Source organism: Moschus berezovskii, chromosome 19 (assembly GCF_049115385.1).
Source record: "Moschus berezovskii isolate FMDL1 chromosome 19, NW_MosBer_1.0, whole genome shotgun sequence".
NCBI classification, from domain to species: Eukaryota; Metazoa; Chordata; class Mammalia; order Artiodactyla; family Moschidae; genus Moschus; species Moschus berezovskii.
Genome location: NC_142478.1, coordinates 71,595,911 through 71,620,419, shown reverse-complemented (window position 1 = coordinate 71,620,419; position 24,509 = coordinate 71,595,911). Strand labels below are relative to the sequence as shown.

The 24,509-nt window shown below is 43.8% G+C and overlaps 1 protein-coding gene across 2 annotated transcripts in view; it reads right to left on the bottom strand.

Moving 5' to 3' along the window:
* KREMEN1 (kringle containing transmembrane protein 1) overlaps window positions 1–24,509 on the bottom strand; it is a 55,042-nt gene that overhangs the window by 10,271 nt on the left and 20,262 nt on the right. For both annotated transcript variants that reach the window (XM_055405049.2, XM_055405051.2), the window contains exons 3-4: window positions 22,026–22,117; window positions 5,338–5,462 (exon numbers count right to left, since the gene is read on the bottom strand). In XM_055405049.2, the coding sequence (XP_055261024.1) occupies window positions 5,338–5,462; window positions 22,026–22,117 (217 nt within the window). The remainder of the gene's footprint in view (window positions 1–5,337; window positions 5,463–22,025; window positions 22,118–24,509) is intronic.

Sequence of the window (24,509 nt, the reverse complement as noted above, 5' to 3'; positions counted from 1 at the left end):
TGGCATGTGTAATCTTCCCAGACTAGAGATCGAACCTCTGTTCCCTGCATTGGCAAGTGGATTTTTTCTTCCCTTTTTTTTTTTTTTTTACTTTTCTTTTGGCAGGTGGATTTTTTAACCACTGGACCACCAGGGAAATCCCCTATTTAACATTTTTATATTACCATAAAATACAACTATTTGAATGGTGTACAGGCCTAAGGATTTTAACCCATGAATAAATTTGTACAACCACCACTACAATCAGGACACGGAACATGTGCAATAACCTTTCTTGTGCTATTGCTCTATAGTTCCCCTCTATGACCCCTCAGTTCAGTCGCTCAGTCGTGTCTGACTCCTTGCAACCCCATGGACTGCAGCACACCAGGCTTCCCTGTCCATCACCAACTCCCAGAGCTTACTTAAACTCATGTACATTGAGTCAGTGATGCCATCCAACCATCTCAACCCCTGTCATCCCCTTCTCCTTCTGCCTTCAATCTTTCCCAGCATCAGGGTCTTTTCCAATGAGTCAGTTCTTCCCATCAGGTGGCCAAAGTACTGGAGTTTCAGCTTCAGCATCAGTCCTTCCAATAACTATTTAGGACTGATTTCCTTTAGGATTGACTGGTTTGATATTCCTGCTGTCCAAGGGACTCTCAAGAGTCTTCTCCAACACCACAGTTCAAAAGCATCAATTAGCATCAATTCTTCGGTGCTCAGCTTTCTTTATGGTTCAACTCTCACATCTATACAGGAATACTGGAAAAAACCATAGCTTTGACTAGACAGAACTTTGTCGGCAAAGTAATGTCTCTGCTTTTTAATATGCTGTCTAGGTTGGTCATAGTTTTTCTTCCAAGGAGCAAGTGTCTTTTATTTTCATGGCTGCAGTCACCATCTGCAGTGATTTTGGAGCCCAAGAAAATAAAACCTGCCACTGTTTCCATTTTTTTCCCCATCTATTTGCCATGAAGTGATGGGAATGTATGCCATGATCTTTGTTTTTTGAATGTTGAGTTTTAAGAGTTTTCACTCTCCTCTTTCATCAAGAGGTTCTTCGGTTCTTCTTCACTTTCTGCCCTAAGGGTGGTGTCATCTGCATATCTGAGGTTGTTGATATTTCTCCCGGCAATCTTGATTCCAGGTTGTGCTTCATCCAGCCCCACATTTCGCATGATGTACTCTGCACATAAGTTAAATAAGCAGGGTGACAATATACAGACTTGACTTACTCCTTTCCCAGTGTGGAACCAGTCCATTGCTCCGTGCACGGTTCAAACTGTTGCTTCTTGACCTGCATACAGATTTCTCAGCAGACAGGTAAGGTGGTCTGGTATTCCCATCTCTTTAAGAATTTTCCACAGTTTGTTGTGATCCACACAGTTAAAGGCTTTGGCATAGTCAATAAGCACAAGTAGATGTTTTTCTGGAACTCTCTTACTTTCTCCAGGATCCAACGATGTTGGCAATTTGATCTCTGCTTCCTCTTAATCCAGCTTGAACATCTGAAAGTTCTTAGTTCCCATACTGTTGAAGCCTGGCTTGAAGAGTTTTGAGCATTACTTTGCTAGTGTGTGAGATGAGTGCAATTGTGCAGTAGTTTGAACATTCTTTGGCACTGCCTTTCTTTGGGATTGGAATGAAAACTGACCTTTTCCAGTCCTGTGGCCACTGCTGGGTTTTTCAAATTTGCTGGCATATTGAGTGCAGCACTTTCACAGCATCATCTTTTAGCATTAGAAATAGCTCAGCTGGAATTCCATCACCGCCACTAGCTTTGTTCGTAGTGATGCTTCCTAAGGCCCACTAGACTTGGCACTCCAGGATGTCTGGCTCTAGGTGTGTGATCACACCATCGTGGTTATCTGGGTCGTGAAGATCTTTTTTGTACAGTTCTTCTGTGTATTCCTGCCGCCTCTTCTTAATACCTCTGCTTCTGTTAGGTCCACACTGTTTCTGTCCTTTATTGTGCCCATCTTTGCATGAAATGTTTCCTTGGCATCTCCAATTTTTTTGAAGAGGTCTCTAGTCTTTCCCATTCTATTGTTCTCCACTATTTGTTTGCACGGATCACTTAGGAAGGCTACCTTATCTCTCCTTGCTATTCTTTGGAACGCTGCGTTCAGATGGGTATATCTTTCCTTTTCTCCTTTGCTTTTCTCTTGTCTTCTTTCCTCAGCTACTTGTAAGGCCTCCTCAGACAGCCATTTTGCCTTTTTGCATTTCTTTTTCTTGGGGATGATTTTGATCACAGCCTCCTGTACAATGTTACAAACCTCCATCCATAGTTCTTCAGGCACTCTGTCAGATCAAATCCCTTAAATCTATTTGTCACTCTCACTGTATAATCGTAAGGGATTTGATTGAGGTCATACACTAATTAGTTTTCATACCATAGTTTTAACTTTTTAAGACTGTCATATGCTAGAGACTGAATGTCCATGTCTGCCCCTCCCCTGCAAATTTATATGTTGAAAGCTAATTCCCAATGTGATGGTACCTAGTGGTGGAATCTTTGCGAAGAGATTCATGAGGGCTTATGCTCATGAATGGGATTAGAGCCTTTATAAAAGAGACCCCCTTTCCCCTTCTGCCATGTGAGGACACAGTGAGGAGACAGCTATCTATGAACCAGGAAACAAGCCATCAGTTCAGTTCAGTTCAGTTGCTCAGTCGTGACCGACTCTTTGCGACACCATGAATCACAGCACGCCAGGCCTCCAACAAGCCATCATCAGACACCAAATCTGCCAAAGCCTTGATCTTGGACTTCGCAGCTTTCAGGACTTTGAGAAATGAATTATTGTTGTCTTTTTTTAAATTGGAATATAGTTGCTTTACAATGTTGTGTTGGTGAATGCTTGGTTTAGACCAAGTATTCTGCACAGCAGTCAGGACAGACTCAGACACACTATACGCAGAGTTATATTCTGAGGCCGGCTCCCTTCCCTCAGCATAGTCTCTCTGAGGTTCCTCTGAACTGACCTATAGCTTGCTGAGTGGCAGTTTATTGCAGGGATGTACCACAGGTTGCTAATCCATTGAGTTGTTTTGTTTTTCATGATTATAAAACAGAGCTGCTATAAACATTTGTGTATATTTCTGTGTGAACATAAGCTTTCCTTTCTCTAGAGTAAATATCTAGCAATGGGAGTTCTGGGTTGCAATTTCTCTACCTAATTAACATTTGCTTTTGTCCTTAAAAAAAAGAAAAATCACAGCCATCCTAGGTTATTTATTGTATGAAATGGTGTCTCATTGATTTTGATTTGCATTTCCCTAAAGATTAGTAATACTGAGCATCTTTACTACACGAAGCATAAAAAAACTTTTTTATTATTATTATGTGTAACATTGGTACAATATTGAGCACTTTTTCATGTGCTTATTGGCCATTTGTACATCTTCTATGAAGAAACATCTATTCAATCCTTTGCTCATTTTTTAATTGGCTGTTTGTCTTTCTGTTGTCACACTGTTAGTTTTTTATACATTTTGGGCATTAGATCTTTATTCAGATATATGTTTTGCAAATATTTGCTCTATTCTGTGAGTTGCTTTTTCACTTTCTTAATAGTGTCCTTGATACACAGAAAATTTAAGTTTTTATGAAGTCCAATTTATTTTTTCTTTGATTGTCTGTGCTTTTGGTATCCTAACTGAAAAAATCATTGCCTCATCCAAGGTCATGTATATCTGTACCCATATTTCTTCCTAAACGTTTATAGTTTTAGCTGCTACATGTAGGTCTGTGATCCATTTTAAATTAATTCTCATATATGAAGTAGGGGTCCAGTTTCATTTTTTACCATGTGGATATCCAGTTGTCCCAGCATAGTTTGCTGAAAACACTGTTTTTTTCCCATTGAATGATATGGCACCCTTGACAAATATCAATCAGCCATAAATAATACTATCAATCAAGTGATTGGTTGCTTGCAAAAGACTGAGCATGTAAGTAAATCTATGGAGGATAATGGGAACTAGGTTTCTCACTATTAGAGAAGGGGGCCAGAGAAAACTGGAATGAAGCCTCCAGTGTTGGACAGGGATTGATGTTACTAGTACAGTGCATGGTTTCTGACATAATATAATAAATAACATATTTATTATATACTATGTATATTATATATTTATATATAAATATGTATAAATTATTATTTATTAATATAATAATAATATAGCCATAAATAATAATGTCTGGACTCTAAATTTTATTTCCTTCAGCTTATTTGTCCATCTTTATGCCAGTACTGTAGCTCTTTTTTCAGTATGTCACTGTTCCCAGGCCCTCTTAGTGGAAAGAGCTAGGAAATACATATGTATATACAAACACACATACACACAGTTTTATATTTATGTTTCTTTCCTTTTTGTTTTCTTTTGCTGCATCATGTGGATGTGGGATATTATTTCCCAATCGGGGATGGAACCTGTGCCTCCTGCAGTGGAAGTGTGGAGTCTTAATCACTGGACAACTACTACAAGTCCCATATATTTATTTCTGTACATCTCTCTCTACATATATATCAGAAACCATGCACTATACTAATAATGTCAATCCCTGTCTGACACTGCAGGCTTGATTCCAGTTTTCTCTAGCCCCCTTCTCTAATAGTGAGAAACCTGGTTCCCATTATCCTCCATAGATTTACCTAACATGTTCAATCTTTTGCAAGCAACCAGTTGCTAGATCATGTTGGGCCAAGTGCCTTGCTCAGCCCCTGCCTCAGAGAGGCCTTGAGCACTGCCAGTCTATTCTCCTTGCTTGGGCCTGATTAATGGCTTTTTGACGAAATTATTAAGGAAGGAATGAAGGATGGAAGGAAGGGAGGGAGGGAGGTAAAGACTTCTTTTTTTGATATAACAAACAATAGCATTATTGAACCTTAATGACTGACGAGTGACTTTCAGGTAGAAGAATGGACAGGATGGAAAGAAAATATTTTGGACTGGTATCCAGGCAAGGGCCCCTTAATGTATCAAAGCAGTAACCGCTACCTTGGCTTATTCTCAGATCCACCCCCCTGGAGCCAGAGACATCTCTGCTCATAACACACAGGGGCTGGAGGAAACACATGACTCCGCTGGAGGTTAAGCTGGATGCAGGTTAACTGGGGCATTTCCTTTTTTCTCTCAGTCTTTGGACAGAGTGCTGCCTCATGCCCTGGAATCCCAAGCCCCACTCTTCCTCCAACTTCTCTTAGCCAGAAAAGTACAGGTGTAATGGCTTCATAGGTTGTTGTTGTTTTTAACAATTTAAATGATTTAAATACATTTTAAATGATATCTCAGCAGAATGTATTTAGACCTTTATCTTTTCCCATAGATATAAAGCCACAGAACCATTACCTTGAACCTTTGACTCCGACAAAAACTGATGCAGTTTTGTATGGTGAGTTTGTTAGATGTTTTACTGGCGCCAGTCAGAGGAGGTGGGTTTCCATGATCCTTGTAGCAGCCAAGGTTTCCAGGCACTGGAGAAAAAAGAAAAACAAAAGAACTTCACAACATCTGGCTGTGAAACACCAAGAAGGAAAAGCGTGTTGTGCCAGGTACTTTCATCTCAGCCAATATTTCCACTCTTAAAGTGCAAATAAATAGCAAGCACCAAGTGTTAAAAATGGAAGTCTTGGTGTCCTCTGCTAACTGCTATATCTTTGTTTTATTTTAACGAGTATGCGAAACCCATAAAACCGACCCTAAGATATTTTTTTCCTTGTTCAGTATTGATAGAATTTAGTATTGACAAGAACTAGGCATAGATTCTTAAAAACAGAGAAGGTACAACATATAAATTACGTCTGAGTCACTGGAGGACAAAAAAAAAAGTGCTTGGAAGCCACCATTCTATGCTTTGTGCCTCCCTAGTTCCTCAAAAAGCCCCACAAGTTGGTTTTACCAGGTCATTTCGTGAATTTAATGGTTTCCTATTGCCGCTGCAATAAATGACCACAAACCTAGTGGCTTAAAGTAGCATAAATCCATCATCTTACAGTTGCAGAGGTCAGAAGTACTAAATGGGTCTAATGGGACTAAAATCAAGGTGTCGGTAGAACTCTGGCTCCTCCTGAGGCTCCCGGGCACAGCCTGCTTCTTGCTGCCTCCTGAAGAAGCTGCCCCCGTTCCTCAGCTGGGGCTGCGCCATCCCAGCCTCTGCCTTCCCCCTCTGCTTCTGTCATCACACCACCTTCTCTGTCTCTCATCCCCTTGCCTCTCTGTTACAAGCCCCGTGTGATGACACTGGCCCACCAGGGAAATTCAGGACAATCTCCCCATGTCAAAATTCTCGTCTTCATTGCGTGTGCCACATAAGGTAACATGTTTGAAGATTCTGGGGGTTACGACGTAGACTTTTGGGGGAGGGGGATTTTTCTGTTTACCACAGTGGACGTATTAGCGTTTCACAACCACCAAAGTCAGATGGTCTGGTCTAGTGGGAAAAGCTGCAACTGAGAAGAAAGAAACCTAAATATATGTGCCCCCACCTCCTGGTGTCTGTGCCCCTGGGTGATTCCCTCCCCTGAAGTATGGGCTGGACAACTGCGTGATTTGTTTTTGCCCAACAGGATGCGGTGGAGTTGAGGGGAGCTCCTGTGATTGGACCACAAGAGCTGTGACTTCGGCCTTGCCAGTCGACTCTCTACTGCCTTCTTGGCTTATATACTCTAATAAAGCAATGCATCACATCAGAGGTCATAAGAATGGCCTTCAGCCAATAGCCAGCAAGGAGCTGAGACTTCCAGTTTCTGCAGAGACTGAATCCCACCAACACCTATGTGTGCTTGAAGGAGATCCTCCCAAGCAGAACCTTCAGATGAGACCCCGGTCCTGGCAGATGCCTTACTAGAGACCTTGAGGCAGAGGACCCGGCTAAACCATGTCCAGATTTCCTGACCTACAGAAAGTGTGAGGTGATAAATGTGTGTTCTCATTAAATTTTAGAGTAATCTGTTACAGCAACAGATGACTAATACACCTATATAACATGCATCTAAATATATGCTCATTGAATAAAGGAATGTATCGTGAGCCATGGACAAATTATGGCTTCCTAGGTGGCTCAGCAGTAAAGAATCTGTCTGCCAATGCAGGACACACAGGGTCTATCCCTGGGTCAGGAAGATCCCTTGGAGAAGGAAATGGCAATCCACTCCAGTATTCTTCCCCAGAAATCCCATGGACAGAGAAACCTGGTGGGCTACAGTCCATGGAGTCACAGAGAATCGGACATGACTTAGCGACTAAATGACAATGGACAAATGGACCTCTCTGTCCCTTAGTTTTTCATCTGTGTTATTAATTTATGAAATCACTCTACCATCGGATGAAGCCCTTTCCCTATGGTCTCTATCTGGCTCCTTAAAGTTCACATCACTCAAGATATAAGACACGAATGAGGCCTGGTCCTAGAAGCACTTCTAAGCCAGTCAGAGTTACATATTATCCAATTCCAAAGTGAGACTTATAGATTCTTAGAAAGCACTTTTTGTTTAAAAGAGTGGAAAGCAGCACGGTCCAACTTTGAGTAAACTTTACACCCATACTAGTTTGGGGCACATAAAAATACACACACATGCACACACACACACACACACATATACACTTTTCAATTTCTGCCACCATCTACATCTAACCAGCTCATTTTAAACTGGCAGGAAGCTAATCCAAAGAGTCACCCTCCCCCCATCTAAGTCAAGTGGTTACCCTTCTCCCTTGCGTCACACATGGGTCAAATATAACAAATGTGGCTCACCACACAAATGTTAAAATGCATCTTTCGGAAACAAACCAAATCTCTATAGTAGCAAATGTAAACAGAAAAGATCTAGGCAGTAGGAGTTCAGCGTTCAGTGGGGCCTGGCTTGGGGATAGCTAGGCATTAGAGTTTAAACAAACGCAGTGAGCTAAGCATCTTTAGTTAGGGCTGTATCATATAAGCTTGTTAAAGGGGCCTTACACATGGAAACCTGAAGCATGCGTTTAATGGTTTTTAATAAGAGCTACTTGATCGTGATCATCTTGGTCATTTGGTCTGATTTCTGTCTCATTTATTCCATTCCATGCTCATAAATAGGCATGTTATTATGTATTCATTTATAGACAGCCCAAGGCACAGAATCATAAATGTTAACATTAGACATAAACAAGGTTGTGGTTTGCGTGGATGCAGCTGGAACCTATCAGGTTTATTCACAACAATTTGGTGAGCAAATTCAGGGAGCTCATGTTCAGTTCCAGGAGGGCAGTGAGGCTCCAGAACACCCTAGGGAGACAGAGCCTGGAAACCAGCCCACACCATGCTGCTGCTCCCTCCATCTGGACAACGGTGGCCTTAGTATCATCCTTGACACCATGTCAACTGCCTGTCAGACATGGTCCATTCTACCTCCTAAAATACTTCAGACACCTGTCCACATCTCTATCCAGGCTGCTATTTCCCTGGTTTAGGCCACTGTTCCCTCCCATTTGGGGCTTCCCAGGTGGTGCCAGTGGTAAAGAATCCACCTGCCAATGCAGGAGACACAAGAGATGTGGGTTCAATCCTAGGGCCAGGAAGATCCCCTGAAATAGGAAGTGGCAACCTGCTCTAGTATTCTTGCCTGGAAAATTCAATGGACAGAGGAGCCTGGTGGGCTACAATCCTTGGGGTTGCAAAGAGTCAGACATGACTGAGAACACACACCTCTCCCACTCAGACTATTCTATCAGCCTCCTGTTCCATCTCTCTGTTTCTAGGCTCACCCTACTCTAATCGAGTTAGTACACTGCAATCAGAATAACCTTTACAGTACATTCCAGGCAGAAGGAAGGCCAAGGGCAAGGGCCTAAGGCAAGAATGACCTTGGTTTTCATAGGAACACAAAGAAGTGAGTGTGACCAGTAAAAGAGAGACGGGAAGGCAGCAGGAGCTACAGAGGTACGCAGGGGCCCTGCCTGAAACCCTCGGGGCTCCCGGGTCGTCCTCTAGGATCAAGTCCAAACTCTCTCACGTGGGGCCCAAGGCCCTACCTGGTCTATGCTGCTCCTCTATCCCATCCCCTCAGCATGACCCCTCTCTCTGAACCTTGGCTCACATTCCATATGAAACCCAACATACATTATAGTGCATCTGCTAGTTGCCCACATGCACATGGCTCTCTGGCCTTTGCTCAGAAGCTGTTCCTTCTGCTTAGAACACTCCTCTCTGCTCAGGATAGCAGCCTGAGCATCATTCCCCTTGGGAAGCCCCATGGGCCTCCTGTCACCCTCCCATTCCATAGAAAAGGTTGCACGCCCCTGTGGTGTGCTCCTATAGCAGCCTGTGCGAAACCTGACTCTAAACACCTGTTTATGTCAGTTAATTTGCCGATTAAATGTGAACTTAAGGGCTGGACTGTATCTTCTGCACACCATTGCATTCCCAGGGCCTGGTATGGTCCCAGCCATACAGTGGGTGCCCTGAAACTGGGTGCTCAATGAACAAATGTGTCCCACATTGCTGGCTAAACTCATGGAGAGTGTGGGTTAAGGTACCTGTCAGGCAGCAGGGAGTCAAGAGTGCAGAGCAGAGTGAGAGGAGAGCTGACCTGAATCTTGATGTCCACTTAGGTTTTGACTCCTCACTGTCCTCTTTGGCTAGCTAGAAACACCACTCCAGATAACCAGGTTCTCCATTAGAGGTTAACTTTAAAAGGTAAAATTCTATCTTCATCATTTTGGATGAAACTTTTCTAAAATGCATTAGATAATTAAAAAAAACAACAACCTAGCTTAACCTACTTTGTACCTTGGGGCTTGGGGTCACCAGCTGGATGTCGCCAAACGGTCCCCGACTGTGTGCTTTTCTGTGTCCTTTTGTCTGTCCCCACGGCTACAGCTGGCAGCTGAGCCCTCAGAGCCTTAGCACTGGAAGGGGTCTGAGTGTCTACTTGCTACTGCCAGTGCCTGTGGTCTTGGCTGCTCTTCTTAGCTTGCTGCTGCTTAGGCTTAGGCTTACGGACTTCCCTGGTGGCTCAGATGGCAAAGAATCAGCCTGCAATGCAGGAGACCCAGGTTTGATTCTGCAGTTGGGAAGATCCCCTGGAGAAGGAAATGGCCATTTCAGAATGGGAATACACATTCCAGTATTCCTGTCTGGAGAGTTCTATGGAGAGAGGAGCCTGGCGGGCTACAGTCCATGGGGTCACAAAGAGTCGGACACAACTGAGCGATTAACACTAAAAACTAAGTAGGCTTAGAACAAAAACTATCGAGCTTATTAGAACTGTGTGGAAAATAAGAATAGTTTCTGAAAGAGGGAAGGCCTCTACGTTTCCTTCTCAATTTCAGCTGTCCATACAGTAGCTCAGAGCTTTTGTTTGTTTGCCTACTTCCCAGTTCTTGGAAATGTTCTGAAGGGCGCTGGTGCTACCATCACCTGTCCAGAAGCACCAGCGTTTTGCAACAATCACAAATGTGGGCTTTCGACAGGGTGAACTTGGGTCCCTCTGCCACGGCCTTTCTAAGCTCAGGTTCATCCACAGTGGGTGATATGGGCCTCAAAGGGTTCTTGTGAGAATTAAAATTAAATAATGTAAATAAACACCACAAGGCCCGGCAATATAGTATGTGCTGAATAAACACTGTTTGCTATCATTACATACAAAAAGGCTTTCATCATTTCCCACACAAACCAGAATAACCTGCTGGGTTGATAGAAGAGTAAAACAGCACTGAATTAAAAGATAAGATCAAAGGCAGTTATCCTGGAAAACTGGATTTGATTCCAGATATTAAAATGTTAACCTCTACATCTGGGTAGATCCAGTGCACTGCCATGCAAGCCTTTCCCATGAAACCCAGAGCCCTTTCAGGAAGGCAGACAGGAGATGGGTTTCCTAGGTGACCGAGAAGAAGCCACAGTTTGGCCAGGCTCAGGGCCCTGAGTGGGGGATACATGAGAGGCTGTTCTCCCTGGAGAGCAGAGGTCAGCTGCTCTGGGGGAATGCTCACTCCACAGCTTTTTCCTTGGCGTCCCTCTCCTGATAAGGCCAGTCTGGGAGCTAAATGAAAGTGACTCCCTAAGATGAAGGGCTAAATCTGCAGACATGTTAGTCCCTCGGCACTCTATGTACCGTAAGGCCAGCCTTTGAGGGCTGTCGCTGCCGCTGACTCTCACTGGAAAGTGTGGCTCCAAGTCTCGCCAGAGAAGACACGTCATTGTCGTCTTCAAAAGCATGACTGGTCAGCTGAGTGGATTTCCAGACCGTGTCCCACCCTGAGTTCTTCCCAGAAGCGGGGAGGGAAAGTCAATTTGTAAAAGGATATTTGTTCTCAAATTCCTTTTTTACTTTCAAGACCACTTTAAAGTCCTGTGGCTTGGTCATGCATTTTTTTTCTCTTACCAAAGAGGCTTCCACATTTTCAATTTTTAAAAATCATCTGAAAATATAAATGGACCCCTTGTTTACCACACTTGGTGCTTTAAAACGTGACAGTTAATTACCAACAACCTTTTCAGAGATTCAGGGTTCTTGACAGAGGTAAAAGTTTTAGAGGTAGCTAAGGGAAGATGGTTCTCTCTTCAGATTAACCCAGGAACTACTGTCTTCTCACTGCCACAAGCAACTGTTGGGAAGCAACCACGCAGACCTGCTCAACAGCCTTTGCAACTGGATATAACTGTGGTCTCACTTTGAAGGTGCACCTTACGCCTCCACAGGGCCTCCATGGCCAACAGCTCTTCTCTGAGAACCACTGTCTCGGAGGACCTGCTGTTGGCTGGGGGCAGGCCTACGAGCGCCATCCTTGGCCACTGCTGATCCCCACTGGGGTCACCAGACTCCCTCTCCCAGGAACCTGGAACTAGGATTCTAGGTATTGAACTGCAGGCACCGGACTTGTGGGATTCGGTCAAGCCTGGATTAAGGCATCAAGCCACATCTGGGCCACGTGAGTGGGTAAGTGAGCCGATTCTGCTGGTCCACAAAGAGGAAGAAGAATGGACTCCATACTGACAGAGAGGGGCAGAGAGTGAGACTGTGCAGCCCCACAGACAGATGGTAAGTGTGGGCACCTCCTTCCCAGGTTCTGGGACGCAGGGATTGGAGTCTGTGATATTCTCCCAATGCCCTTCCAATAAATCTCTTGCGCTCAAGTTAGCTTGAGTGAGTTCTATTCCTTGCAGACAATTCCTGACAAAGAAGAAAGCCTGCCCTTTATTATAAAAGTTCAATCTGAATAAAAATCTTCAGCTGGTAATTTGCATAAGAAATCCTGATCCATCATTGTGTTGTCTACTGCCAAATTTAAGAGATCTGTTTAAGAAACCGGAAGCAAAGTTTCTCTCTTGCATTTTAGAAAACTCTGCCCTGGCTCTGGGGAACATCTTTTACATTTTCTTACAAATGAAATCTGGCTCTTCGGAAACTATGCAGCGATTGCTTGTTTTACTTTTTTATACTAAAAAATAAAGATTTTTATTAAGCACTGTAAGTTGCATTCAATAGCCTTCAGATACACCACACCACAACCCATCTACAATCAATCAAACCCAACAGCAGTTCATTCTTGCAAAATCCATGAATTAGGGTGAATCTTCCTTTCAACTCACAGTCAGGTCCTACTCAGGTCTTGTGGGCAGGGACTGGGAAATTACATCTCATTTCTGATCACTAATGTGTGATGAAGCGCATCGGGAGAATTTTATGAAAACAAGTGATTCTGTTTTCAATGTACACTGTTTGGAAGTATTAACAAAACACTGAAACGATATATGTATACTGGCATCTACTAACTCCTCGATGGGAAAGTTCCCAAGAGCAAGCAATGCGTTTCCCGGCTACAGAAGGCGGGGCGGGCGGGTGAGGCTAATTATTATAAACATCATAATGTCATTCACTACCTTCTGCCTTCACACTGGTGCCTCAGGAGCTGAATTCTCTGTTCTGAAGGAGAGGGGAATAAGAATCTAAGTACACAGGAGATGATGCCATTGATAGTCCTATCAGATGACCAGTCATTTCAAAGACTTCCCTCAGAGCATCGACAGGTTAGGTGTGGATTATTCCATACTCCCAGCCCATGCGCACCCTGTTTTCCATCTTGTCCACCTACAATTTCCATTAAAAACCTGACAGTTGCCAGCTTGGTCCAAGTCCTACCATAACGTGGCCCCATTCTAACTCAGGAACTTTTTCTTTTGGCCATGCCGTGCAACATGCAGGATCTTAGTTCTCTGACCAGGGATCCAAACCAAGCCCCATGCAAGTGAAAGCATGGAGCCATAACCACTGGACCTCAAGGGCAATCCCTACCTCTATAACTTTACTCCTAAATCAGTTCTCATTTTCAGTCACTCTGATTCTTCTACTCATGTCTCTGAGTCTCATAGCGACTCACCCAAATAAGTAAGTAAACAAGGTCTTGTCTTCCCCTATGAAATTTTACCCTTGGGGAAGGCAGGAAAAATTCCTAAGGATTCTGACCCCCATACGACCCTGATGTATCACAGAGATGGTTCTCCTCTGGCAGAACTTCCTTCTTTGAAAGTTCATTTCTGGGGACAGAATGTGGTAGACCGTCTCCAAAGGAGGCTCCAATCATTTCCTCCCTCTCCATACATGCGACTCCCCACTTTCAACTTGGAACCAATTTCCTCTCCTCTTGAATCAGTACTGACCTTGTGACTTGCTTTGATTAATAGAATACGGTGGACTTCTGAGTTCACCCCCTAAGAGGACTGGCAGCTTCTCTTGGAAGCTGGCCACCCTATAAGAGGTCTAAGTGTGCCGCTGGAAAGAGAGGCTGCCCAGGTAGGGGGCTGAGGCCATCCTGGACATCCCTTGGGTATCCCAGCCCCAGCAGAGGCCCGATAGATGCAGACACCTGACTGAGCCCAGATGATAGCAGGAGGAGCACAGCCGAGCTGAAACTCAGCCAGTCCACAGAACGAGGAGGTACAACAAGCTGTTGTTGTTTGAGACACCAGGGCTTTGGGGTGGCCTGTGATGCAGTAACAGACAACCAAAACACCTTACTCAACAGAAGGTCAGTCTGAGTTCAGGAAGAACGGTACGGTACTGCTGTGTCTCTAGGAAGAAGAGCTCAGTTTGTTGACTCGAACCTTCTTTCTGGACACCACAAACATCCCAGGCAAAGAACCACAGAGGCATCCTTTATTCATCCTGCTGTTTCATGTTGTATGTATTTCACTTGTCATCAAGTTCTGACTCCTTCCTAAATGCATCTTGGATGAGCCCTTCCTGCATGATCTTGCTGTTACCACCATAGCCTAGGCCCTCATCCCTCCATTTAGAAATCTACGCCTATCCTCCCCTCCCCAAACATCCCTCCTCCATCCACCCTATAACAGACACTGGGCTCATCTTCCTGAATGAGGAGGGCTTTCCCTGTATGTGAGCCTCAATCTAATCAGCCCTGGTTTTCGAGGTTCCCACCCAGTTCCTCTCTGTCCACTCCTTTCCTTGGGCAGCGTAATTCCCACCGACATGCACAGCAGTCCCATGTCCTTCCTCTGTGTCTCTGTCTGGCTGTTTGTTCCCTGACCTGCGGGGCCCTGACCCCTCCAGCCCCTCTGGCCTTTCTCCCTAATGATGCCTCCAGCTCCCCAACCCTGACCGAGCTCTCTCAACTTCAAAAACTCACAGCTCTCTACTGCATAACTCAATCTTATTTATATAATTGATGGCTGGTCTCCAATTTTCTCCTGTGTTTATAGCTCAGATTCCTAATTACATCGTAAGATTGAGGGTGGGACTATTCCTTATGTTCATGTGTATTTTTTACAGGCTGGTGCTGGTATAAAGATTATCAGTAAAATTGTCCTTACTGATCTGAATGATTTTCCCTTTTTAAGCTATTAATATGCTTTAGAACAATTTTGAAATGCAATGTATATAACTGTCGCTGAGGAAAATGTCCACTTGGTTCAGAAAGTCTGAATTTTTTAATGAGAAATTAAATAACATTCACTGCCAAAAACAATGAGTAATCGAGATATGCCTGTTCTGAAACCATAAAACTGCACTGTCAGAGGAATGCAGGCCATCCGGTGTTCCCTGAGCACAGGGTCACACCAGGCCCCAGGGGAACAGCCTCCGGGCAAGCAGTTGAGGCACACTCCAGGGCCCTGGGGCCAATCAGATAATGCAGGACCGAATAGCAATAAAACGAAGGTTGGGAAGAACCTGTTTAGGAATTTGATATTAGGAACATGCCAGTGGTAGTCCACGCCTTGGAGGAAGCACAGGCCACCACAGTCCCTGCCTGTACTTTTCTGCCTACCTTCTGCTAGGTCCCTGGAGGTCCCTAGACTCGGAGACGTGTGTATTTTACTTATTTAATCTTCAAAATGACCCTGGAAGGTGGAGATGAGGAGACCAAGGCTAAGAGAAGAGAGTAATTTTGCTGTGAGCGCTAAGCAAGTGATGATTCCAACCTAAGGTGAAGGACTTTGGAGGCCAAGTTTTTTCCACTGGATTGTGTTGTCTCTTCCTGGGAGAGATATGACAATCACATCAGCAAGTATATTTGGTGAGCATCTATTACAGCCTGCATCCGGTCCCATCACTTCATGGCAAACAGATGGGGAAACAATGGAAACAGTGACAGACTTTATTTTGGGGGGCTCCAAAATCACTGTACATGGTGACTATAGCCATGAAATTAAAAGATGCCTGCTCCTTAGAAGAAAAGCTATAACCAACCTAGATAGCATATTAAAAAGCAGAGACATTACTTTGCCAACAAAGGTCCGTCTAGTCAAAGCTACGGTTTTTCCAGTAGTCATGTATGGATGTGAGAGTTGGACTATAAAGAAAGCTGAGCGCCGAAGAATTGATGCTTTTGAATTGTGATGTTACAGAAGACTCTCAAGAGTCCCTTGGTCAATCAGTTCTGAATATTCATTGGAAGGACTGATACTTTGGCCACCTGATGCAAAGAACTGACTCATTGGAAAAGATCCTGACGCTAGGAAAGATTGAAGGCAGGAGGAGAAGGCAACGACACAGGATGAGATGGTTGGATGGCATCACCAATTCGGTGGAAATGAGTTTGAGCAAGCTCCAGGAATTGGTGTTGGACAGGGAAGCCTGATGTGCTGCAGTCCGTGGGGTCACAAAGAGTTGGACATGACTGAGCGATTGAACTAAACTACTACAGTCTGCACTGTGCAAGGGGCTGTGGAAGACTGTTAAAATACATGGTTTGAGGGGGGAAAGCCCCCATAAATTCTATCAGCACCCCTCCATAAACAGACATACAGTCCAAGTAAAATGAGAGAGCCCACTGGGCAAATACAGGTTTCAAAGAAACCTTGGGTCCCCACCACCTTAAGGTCTGTCCGTCACAGAGATTTCAGAACCAGTGCCTGTATTTGAACAGTTTAGTCCAGTTGGGAAAACAAACATAAAAAATAAATCATCAGAACAGGATTCTGACCGTTAATTCTGGCAACCTAAAAGGGCTCACTTAGATAAAAAGGTTATGTAATTGTAGTTTCAAAGAGAGAAAAGGTGAAAAATGAGACTGCATAAAGTACAGTATTTTGATGTTCATTTCAATTTCAATATTGCTTTGGCTATGGACTACAGTTTGAGGTTTCATTATTTAGCTGTAAAGTGTTAGTGACGTGCAGAGATGTGTCTTTTTCAAGGTGAAGTTCAGAGCAGTGGGAACAGGTGTTGGGAGAGACCCGGAGGCTGGGACAAGGCCACTGATGCGTGGTTTCATGCCAAAGGTCCACCTGTGGGGAGCCCCTTCCCAGCTGAGAACAGCTGGGCCGGGAACACCCGTGGAGACGGGCCCAACAGCGTCCAGAGCGGCTCTGCCTGCAGTGAATGCTTCCTGGATACTATCGCAGCCTGCTTACTCCTGGGGCCTGGGATTTCCCAAACTCAGAGGAGAAAAGAGAATGGCTTGGAGCTAACAGCTTGAACTGCAGACCCTCTGTCGCCACTGAGTTAATCCTTTGGTTTCCCCAGTGTTGAAAAGGCAATCCTAATAATTCAGCACATACCATCAGAATTTCAAACTCAAATTCCCAAACAATCCCCAAAGAAAAATTCTTAAGAATGACCTCAACTGTAGCCTGGTTCCATCCTAAGCCCCCCACTTTTAAGGAAATAAAGGAGATGGGGCTGTTCACAAGTCCTGGGAGGGAAAGGGCACTGGTTGGTCTTGCGATGAGGAGTCCTAGACTCAAATCCTATTTGGCTCAGAGGGTAATCCTCATCAAATCACTTAACCACTCCAGCTTCATTTTCTCATCTGACCAAGGAGGGCAGGAGGGAGGGAACATACAACCTGCTTCACAGAATTGTTGAAAAGGTAATGTGAATATAAGTGCTTTACATATATGAGGTACTCAATAATAACTGAAAAAAGCTAAAACATTAAAAAATCAGTGCTGACATTAAAATGCAAAAAGTGCTGACAGAAGCAAAACATTTTCTGTAGTTGAGGACCTGCACTGACCATCATTGCCAAAGTGCCCTTGGCTTTTTATTCAAAGTCTGAAGTTTAAACACTCTAGTGCTTGCTTCAGCAGCACATACACTAAAATTGAATTTTAAAAACTCTTATTAGGGATCACAATTAGAAGCTTTCAAACCCTGCTTTTTTGGGTTGCATTTCTGTAAGAACAACAAATCTGTCTGAACAAAGTCACGGTGTCATTTAATTAAAAGGAACTTAAGCCAGTGAGGTAACCGACCAAAGGTCCCCAATGGCAGAGGTGCTGTTGCTGGCGTCCTCCTAGGGCAAGTCTGGGAGAATGATGCCACCAGGAGAGACTTTCTCACGGATTAGGAGGGAGGAACAATGCCCTGGATCCCTGACACAGAGGCTTAGGAAGTAATGGAGAAGGGCTTCCTTCTGACCCTGGCACTCCCCCAGGCCTCATCACTGTCTTTCTGGGTCAGGTTTTGTACCCAGACCATGATCTGGCCCTGTTTAATTTTTCTCAGACCTCATTTCCTGACTTTTTTTTATAAAAACCGATGTCTTAGCAACACTGATGTGCATGAGAATTCCCGTGTGTGTGTGCACGCATACAAACTTTTCCCTCCGCCCCACCCTAACCTGGCTGCTTAAAGTGCAGTCCTGAAGTGCCAGCATCCCAGGGGCCTGTTAGAAACATAGAATCCCAGGTCTGTTCCAGAGCTACTGAATGAGAAACTGCATGTTAATAAGCTCCCTGGTGATGGTAGGTACCATAAAGTGGGAGAAGCCCTGCACTAAGGCCCTACTTCTTGCAGAAGCCCTCTGGCAGAGCAGCCCTGCCGCCTGCCTGTGCAGAGTAGACCGCCCTCTTCAGTGCTCCTGTCCTTGTGTCCATCTCACGCATGCAGAGCATCTCACGCACGCTCATCTGCTTGCGTGCTGCCTCCATTTCTAAGCTAGGGGCTCCCCGCAGGCTGCAGACCATACCACCTGTGTCCCCTGCTGTGCACAAGGCCTGAGATATGGTTGGAGCTTGAATGATGTCGTTTGTCACAGCTAATCACTTCCTTTAAACTTTAATAACTAATTTTAAATAACTTTAATAACAGTATTAAACTTATTAAAAGTTTAATAACTAACCCAAATACCTGTGAACTATGTTTAAAAAGTACAGTTGAGTCATGTTACACACTTGAATCTGGATACTTTGAATGTGTTTACACATTCAGTTTAAAATTTTTAAATATTACAAATTTTTTTAGTATTACAAAAACTATATTTTGTAATTTAAACTTTCAAGCGTACACAAAAAGTAGGAAAGAATATGAGCCCTTACCAAGCATCAACAAATAGCCACTTTAGAAAAAACATTCTTATTCCATCCGTTGCCCCTGCCCCTGTCCCAGCCACTCGCTCTTTGGAAGGCTAGGTCACTTAAAACGAGTCTCACACATGCTCTAACCTCGGTGTGTATCTGTAATTTAAAATGGCTCTCTCTGTACGCATGCCATTACTGTGCCTATGAAAGGTAACACTGATTCCTTAATATAATCTAACGTTGTCAGGATTCAAATTTCCCTAATTCAAAGGGGAATTTTTATGGTTGAGTGTGTAGAAATCAGGTGAAAATTTTACTGCAAACCAAAAATAGCTCTTGGAGCCAACATGATAAATTTCTCATGCCTGTGGCCTCAGGCTCTAATCAGGGATGTGAAGAAAATCATATTTGTCTTTAAATACCATTTGCAGGTTCTGCTATCCCCCAACTAGACTACTTAGTTTCAAAAACTGTATGAAACTTTTATAAAGAATTTGTAGGTAAAAGAGAACAAAGCAAAAGCCATGCAGGGTATTATAGTGCCTGTCCCTCAAAAGCAATGAAATAAACAGGAATAGGACTGGTGAGGCTGACTATTTAACAAGAGACAGACACGCAAAGGCTGGACATTAAGCCAAATGATTTCCTGTTCAGTAGTCAACAGGACTTAAGAGATTCAGGAGGCGGGACAAACAGGGATGGTAAACTTGATGTTGGGATTTCCTTTTAAAAATCTGTATTTCTTCGCTCTGAGATAAGAATGGGGTTTCTGAGAAACATATTGGCAGAAGCAGTTTGAAGAGCAAATCCAATTTCCTGGGGGTTGTTCTCCTTTTAACAGTAAGTTCTGATCCGGGCTCCATAGGTCAAGAGCGTAGTTCAGATCTCTCTTTGCTCCCTTTAGAATTAGACTTGGTCTCTGCCTGCCTACTCGTTTTAGCTCTTTGCGTAACAGAGATTCCGGTCTCCACACAATGGCCCACCATTCAACCACACTCGGCTTTGTCCCTAAACATTCATTCCCCCTGGCTCCTGCTGGGTCTGTTATATTCAGATATGAACTTTCCAGGAATCTGATCATGTCACAGGCCTTTTCCTGTATGACAAGTTCAATGCTGATCATGAATAGCGGGCTTCACACAGAGGGTTAGTATTATTCATGAAAATTATGACTCCACATCCAGAAATAGGGCAAAACTGGCCTAAAATAGGCAGGCTGGATCTCAGCTGAGTCCATCAGGCAATTACCAAGGTCTCCTGCTGCAAACAGCTTAGGAGGTTTTCTCAACTCTGTTAACCTGACAAATTAAAAGCACAATGTCCTTGCAGACTCAAGGTCTGAGGCCCGGCTCAGTGGGGACCCTGGTGCCCACAGGGTGAACAGAAGGGTTTTCCAAAGGACCAAAGCCAGATACTGCTCCCTCCTCCCACCACTCTAAACCAAGGGCTCCCAGTTCTCATTCCCAACTTCTGTGTGTCTTCCCACCTTGACCATTTCAAGGCCAGCTTTAGAAGCTCTGAGAGGGTTATGAAAGCACCTTTAAGAAAAATGATATTTAGTCTTTCTTTTTTGGAACAGTGAGACACATCTGACAAATATTACAAATTAGAGGGGACCTAGGCGGTTTGTACTGTTTTGCTGGAATTCTCTACTCTGGAACTCAGTCTCAGTGACCACGTGAGTCTGCTCCCATTGGCCCAAAATATATTTTATAAATGAGAGTTGAGGATTATCTTTCCAAATAAAAGCACTAGGACTGAAACCCCCTCTTCGCCGTTCCTGAGAGAATGACATAGGCTGGTGCTAAAAGACCATCATTGTGCAGAACAAATGGACCGAGGAAAATCTGCTTTCCTCTCCCCGTGCCCCTTCCTTCTTCACATAACTAGAGCCAAAAGAGATGTTTTTCATTTTAAAAATTTGATTAAGCAGCCTGGGCAAAAGCCTATTCTTCTGATTTTTACAGTTTTCTCAATTTGGTGGAGCTGAATCAAGGTATACTAGGCTGGAAGGACAGGGAAGTGAGGGCCTAACTGCTGGGCAATAGTGAGACGTGCAAAAGTTTAGCTCACGAAAAGTGAGCACCGGTCCCCCTGAGGCAGCAGAATTCAGACTGCTGAGGTAGGCACGAGGAGAGAGTATTGGGTCCCACTTGGACCTCCATACCCCTTCCTGACCTGAGGAGTGGGAGAGAAGGCAGGACAAAGGGTAGATTTAAATCATGAGGGAAAAAATCCGGGTAGGATTATTATGAAAGAGCAGTCCTTTCCTTCAGCTCTAAGAACTGAGAATCTCTATTCCTCTGGTATATTTAACAAGATATTATAAACACCGATTAGTAAATGCCTTACGGTTACCATGTTTAGTTTTGATTTCCATATGTTAAATCTTCCCACATTTTCAACCTTATTTTCAAGTATCTTTCTAAGATCCCCTGACATATCACATATGCCCTGAGGGTCAAGATACCTTTCTGCCTTTACATACATATGATAAACACTGAACAGGGAATGAAGGAATGAACATATTAGAAGACAGATCTTGTGCTAAAAGGCTGAAGAAAGTGGGTTTTCCAGTAGTAGAGAGTGAAAAATTGTGAGCTATTGTAATATAACAATAGAACATCTTTATGCTAATGTGAGGAAAGGAGCTATCACATTGGTTTTGAAGGTATCTGATTAGACATTTATTGAACACCAGCTTTCAGGGGACACAGCACATCAAATCTAAACAGTAAGTAGAGTCACAACTTAGTTTTACTGTCAATAAAAGGCTCTTCATTCATTCTTAAAAAAAAAAAAAAATTGGCTACACCCCATGGGATCTTAGTTTCCCGACTAAGGATTGAACTCAGGCCCCAGCAGTGAGAGTGCTAAGTCCTAACCATTGGACTGCCAGGGAATTTCCTCATTTTTTTTTTTTTCTTGGAGAATTCCCTCATTTTTGAAAATTAATTCCCCAAAGTGCAAGGTACTGTTTCTTTTTCTGGACTGCTACCAAGCTGGTGCCATCTCTACCCATGAAAGAATCGGTGTGAGGAAAGCCAGTGGAAGGTGAAGTTCTGGGCTTATCCATGGAGGGAAGGGGCTCCTGAGAGAACCTGAGGGTTTCCTTCCCAAAATGCCTCCATGAGAGAAATGAAAATCTTCAGCCCAGATGGCTTTTCCTCCCACCTGCTCCAGGAAACCCACCTGCCTGCACTATCTGCCCTCCCCCCTCCCCTCCCCACCCTGGGGCACTGGCCTCCACTCCAGAAGCCTAGTGCTCGGAGCCAAGGGGGTGTCAGGGCCTTACTCTGGCAGGTGGGGATCTCGCAGTACTTCCAGTAGACGCCGTCCTCGTGTTCCGCCACGTAGCACCAGGGGCTCACGTCACCGTCTGGGTTTCTGGGGAGGGAAAAGGACACACCCGGTAACACTTAAAACACTTTAAGTCAACTGGCTCATTGCTTTTCAGTTTTACCATCGCTCACCCCCCACCAAAACCAAACCAAACAGACAAAAAATCTTCAGCTTCTGTGTTGTTTTTAACAATTCATATGTACCTTAATGCCACCTCTCATGAAGAAGAAAAAAGTGGTAATACTACAAGAACAATGCAATCCAGTGCCACAGAAACGTCCGAGCTTGAGGGTGGGGGTGGGGGGGTGAGCAAAGGTGAAGTATGTTTACATGAATTCACTGCAATGTGACTGGGACAACTGACCACTGAATAGATGATTCCAAATAGCCCTGGCACCTTAACTGTGAACACGGGGATCCCATGACTGGGAGAGCACAGGTGTGCATAGAACTGTGGATAAGCACACGAATGGGGCAAATGGCCAGGATGGAGACTTTGTGATTCACAGTCAAAGGTCCTGAAGATACGCAAAACTCCCTTTACTGCACAATTTCTCTTTCAACGCTGTATTCTAGGGAAATCTTTACTTATAAAGATGTTCACCACAGCATTTTCACAATGCAAAAAAGTTAGAAACAACAATTAAAGTTTGGTTAAATAAATATGTCCATATAAGGGAAAGCTAGATAGCTGGTAAAAATGTGGTGTAGAGACATATTTATTAATATGGAAAGATATTCATACGTCCTGTTAGGTTTTTTTTTAAAGGCAGCTCTAAAACACGATGTATAACAATCCCATTTTTGAAAAGATATATTTAGGGACGGATACACACCAGATCCTTGAAAGTATTTATCTCTAGATGATGGGACTACAGGTATTAATAATTCTGTTTTTCTTTTCTGATTCTCTTTTTTTTGTACGTCTTCTAGAGTGAACACTGTGTGATTTTTAAACAATAAAATAAAATTCACATGCTCCAGACTCCACGGACAAGTTTTCAACAGGATCAGGCCAGTCAACTCATGTGTGATAGAAATGGGTCCTATTTTCATGTCAAAATACTGACTTCTCAGAAACTTCTAAAGAAAACTACACCAAAGTGTCTCAGTCAGAACACAGAGTCCTGTTATCCCGGTACCAACTTCTGACATGGCAGTAATAATCGCAAAAGATTTATTTCACATTTCTAAACAAGTGGCTTGGAATAAATGTCTTTAAGGTCTTTTCAGCTCTGAGATGCCACGACAATAATGGGCAGTGCTGCTGAAACACAGCAAAAGATGGCAGGGGTTACTGGACACACAGAAAAGCCTTGCCTCTCTCCGTTGCTTTTCAAGCTCCCTTTATTTGGACTCAGAAGGCTGGAAACCTGACACTCCGGTTAGGCCGGAAATGGGCATAAAGACCCTGTGGCCTAAGCTTTTGGAGCAGCCCCTATCAGGCCTGGGAGGGATCAGCCTATTGTGTAGCCCAGAAGATAAACCACCCTGAAACACAAAGGGTCCTTTTATTTTTTGTGCCCAAAGGCAGGTGCCAGCAGCAACCCTGCTATCCCGGCCTCTCTGTCCTCCCACCCCCAACCCAGATACACAGAGCCCAGAGAAGTCCATTCCCATCACTCGCCATCTCTCAGACGTCGCAACTGGGATGGCATTGGAAACATCACGTAAGACAAACATGGTGTTGGGTGTCAGCTGAGAAATCAAAGTTGGAGAACTCGTACAAAGCCCTTCTTTAGACAGTATTTCACTGTCATTTTCCTCCCTCTATTCAGGGTTTGGCTTTGATGTAGGATTTGGTAAAGTCTTTCGAAAACAACAGTTTGTTATCAAAGTCAAAACCATTCTGAAAAGCATCAGAATAGGTTAAGAAAGAACAAGTAAATTCATCTTTGACTTGCTTCAGTGCTAAAACAAAAGGCCCCAGGGCTCTCTGATGTGATAATAATCGACAATTTCAGTGTCCCTTTTTTGAAGGATAAACTGTTAGGTCAGGTCTGGTACATTTCACCAAATTAAAGGAGAGGCCTGCAGCCAGCCAAGGCTCAGGACGAAGGTGGTGCTCCTGGTGTTTACTGTTTTCTTAATGGATATTTACTGGTGCATGTGTGGGAGCCTAGTGGTGGAACTGGGTGCTAATCTATAGAAAAAAAAATTTTTTTCATGTAAATTAAACCTCATGGGAAATTTAAAATCAGATTTAAAAACAGGAGCACGTCTGAGAAGACTTGCTTGATAGAAGGCAACGGAAGAATAGAATAAACCAACAGCCTAATACCAAGAGATAGTTTAGAACGAGAAGATAAATCAAAAAACAAACACTGGTTCCTCTTCCTAAGTACCCTTCTTAACCCAAGCCAACTATTCCCAATAGAAAAACTGCTGCTGCTGCTGCTAAGTCACTTCAGTCGTGTCCAACTCTGTGTGACCCCAT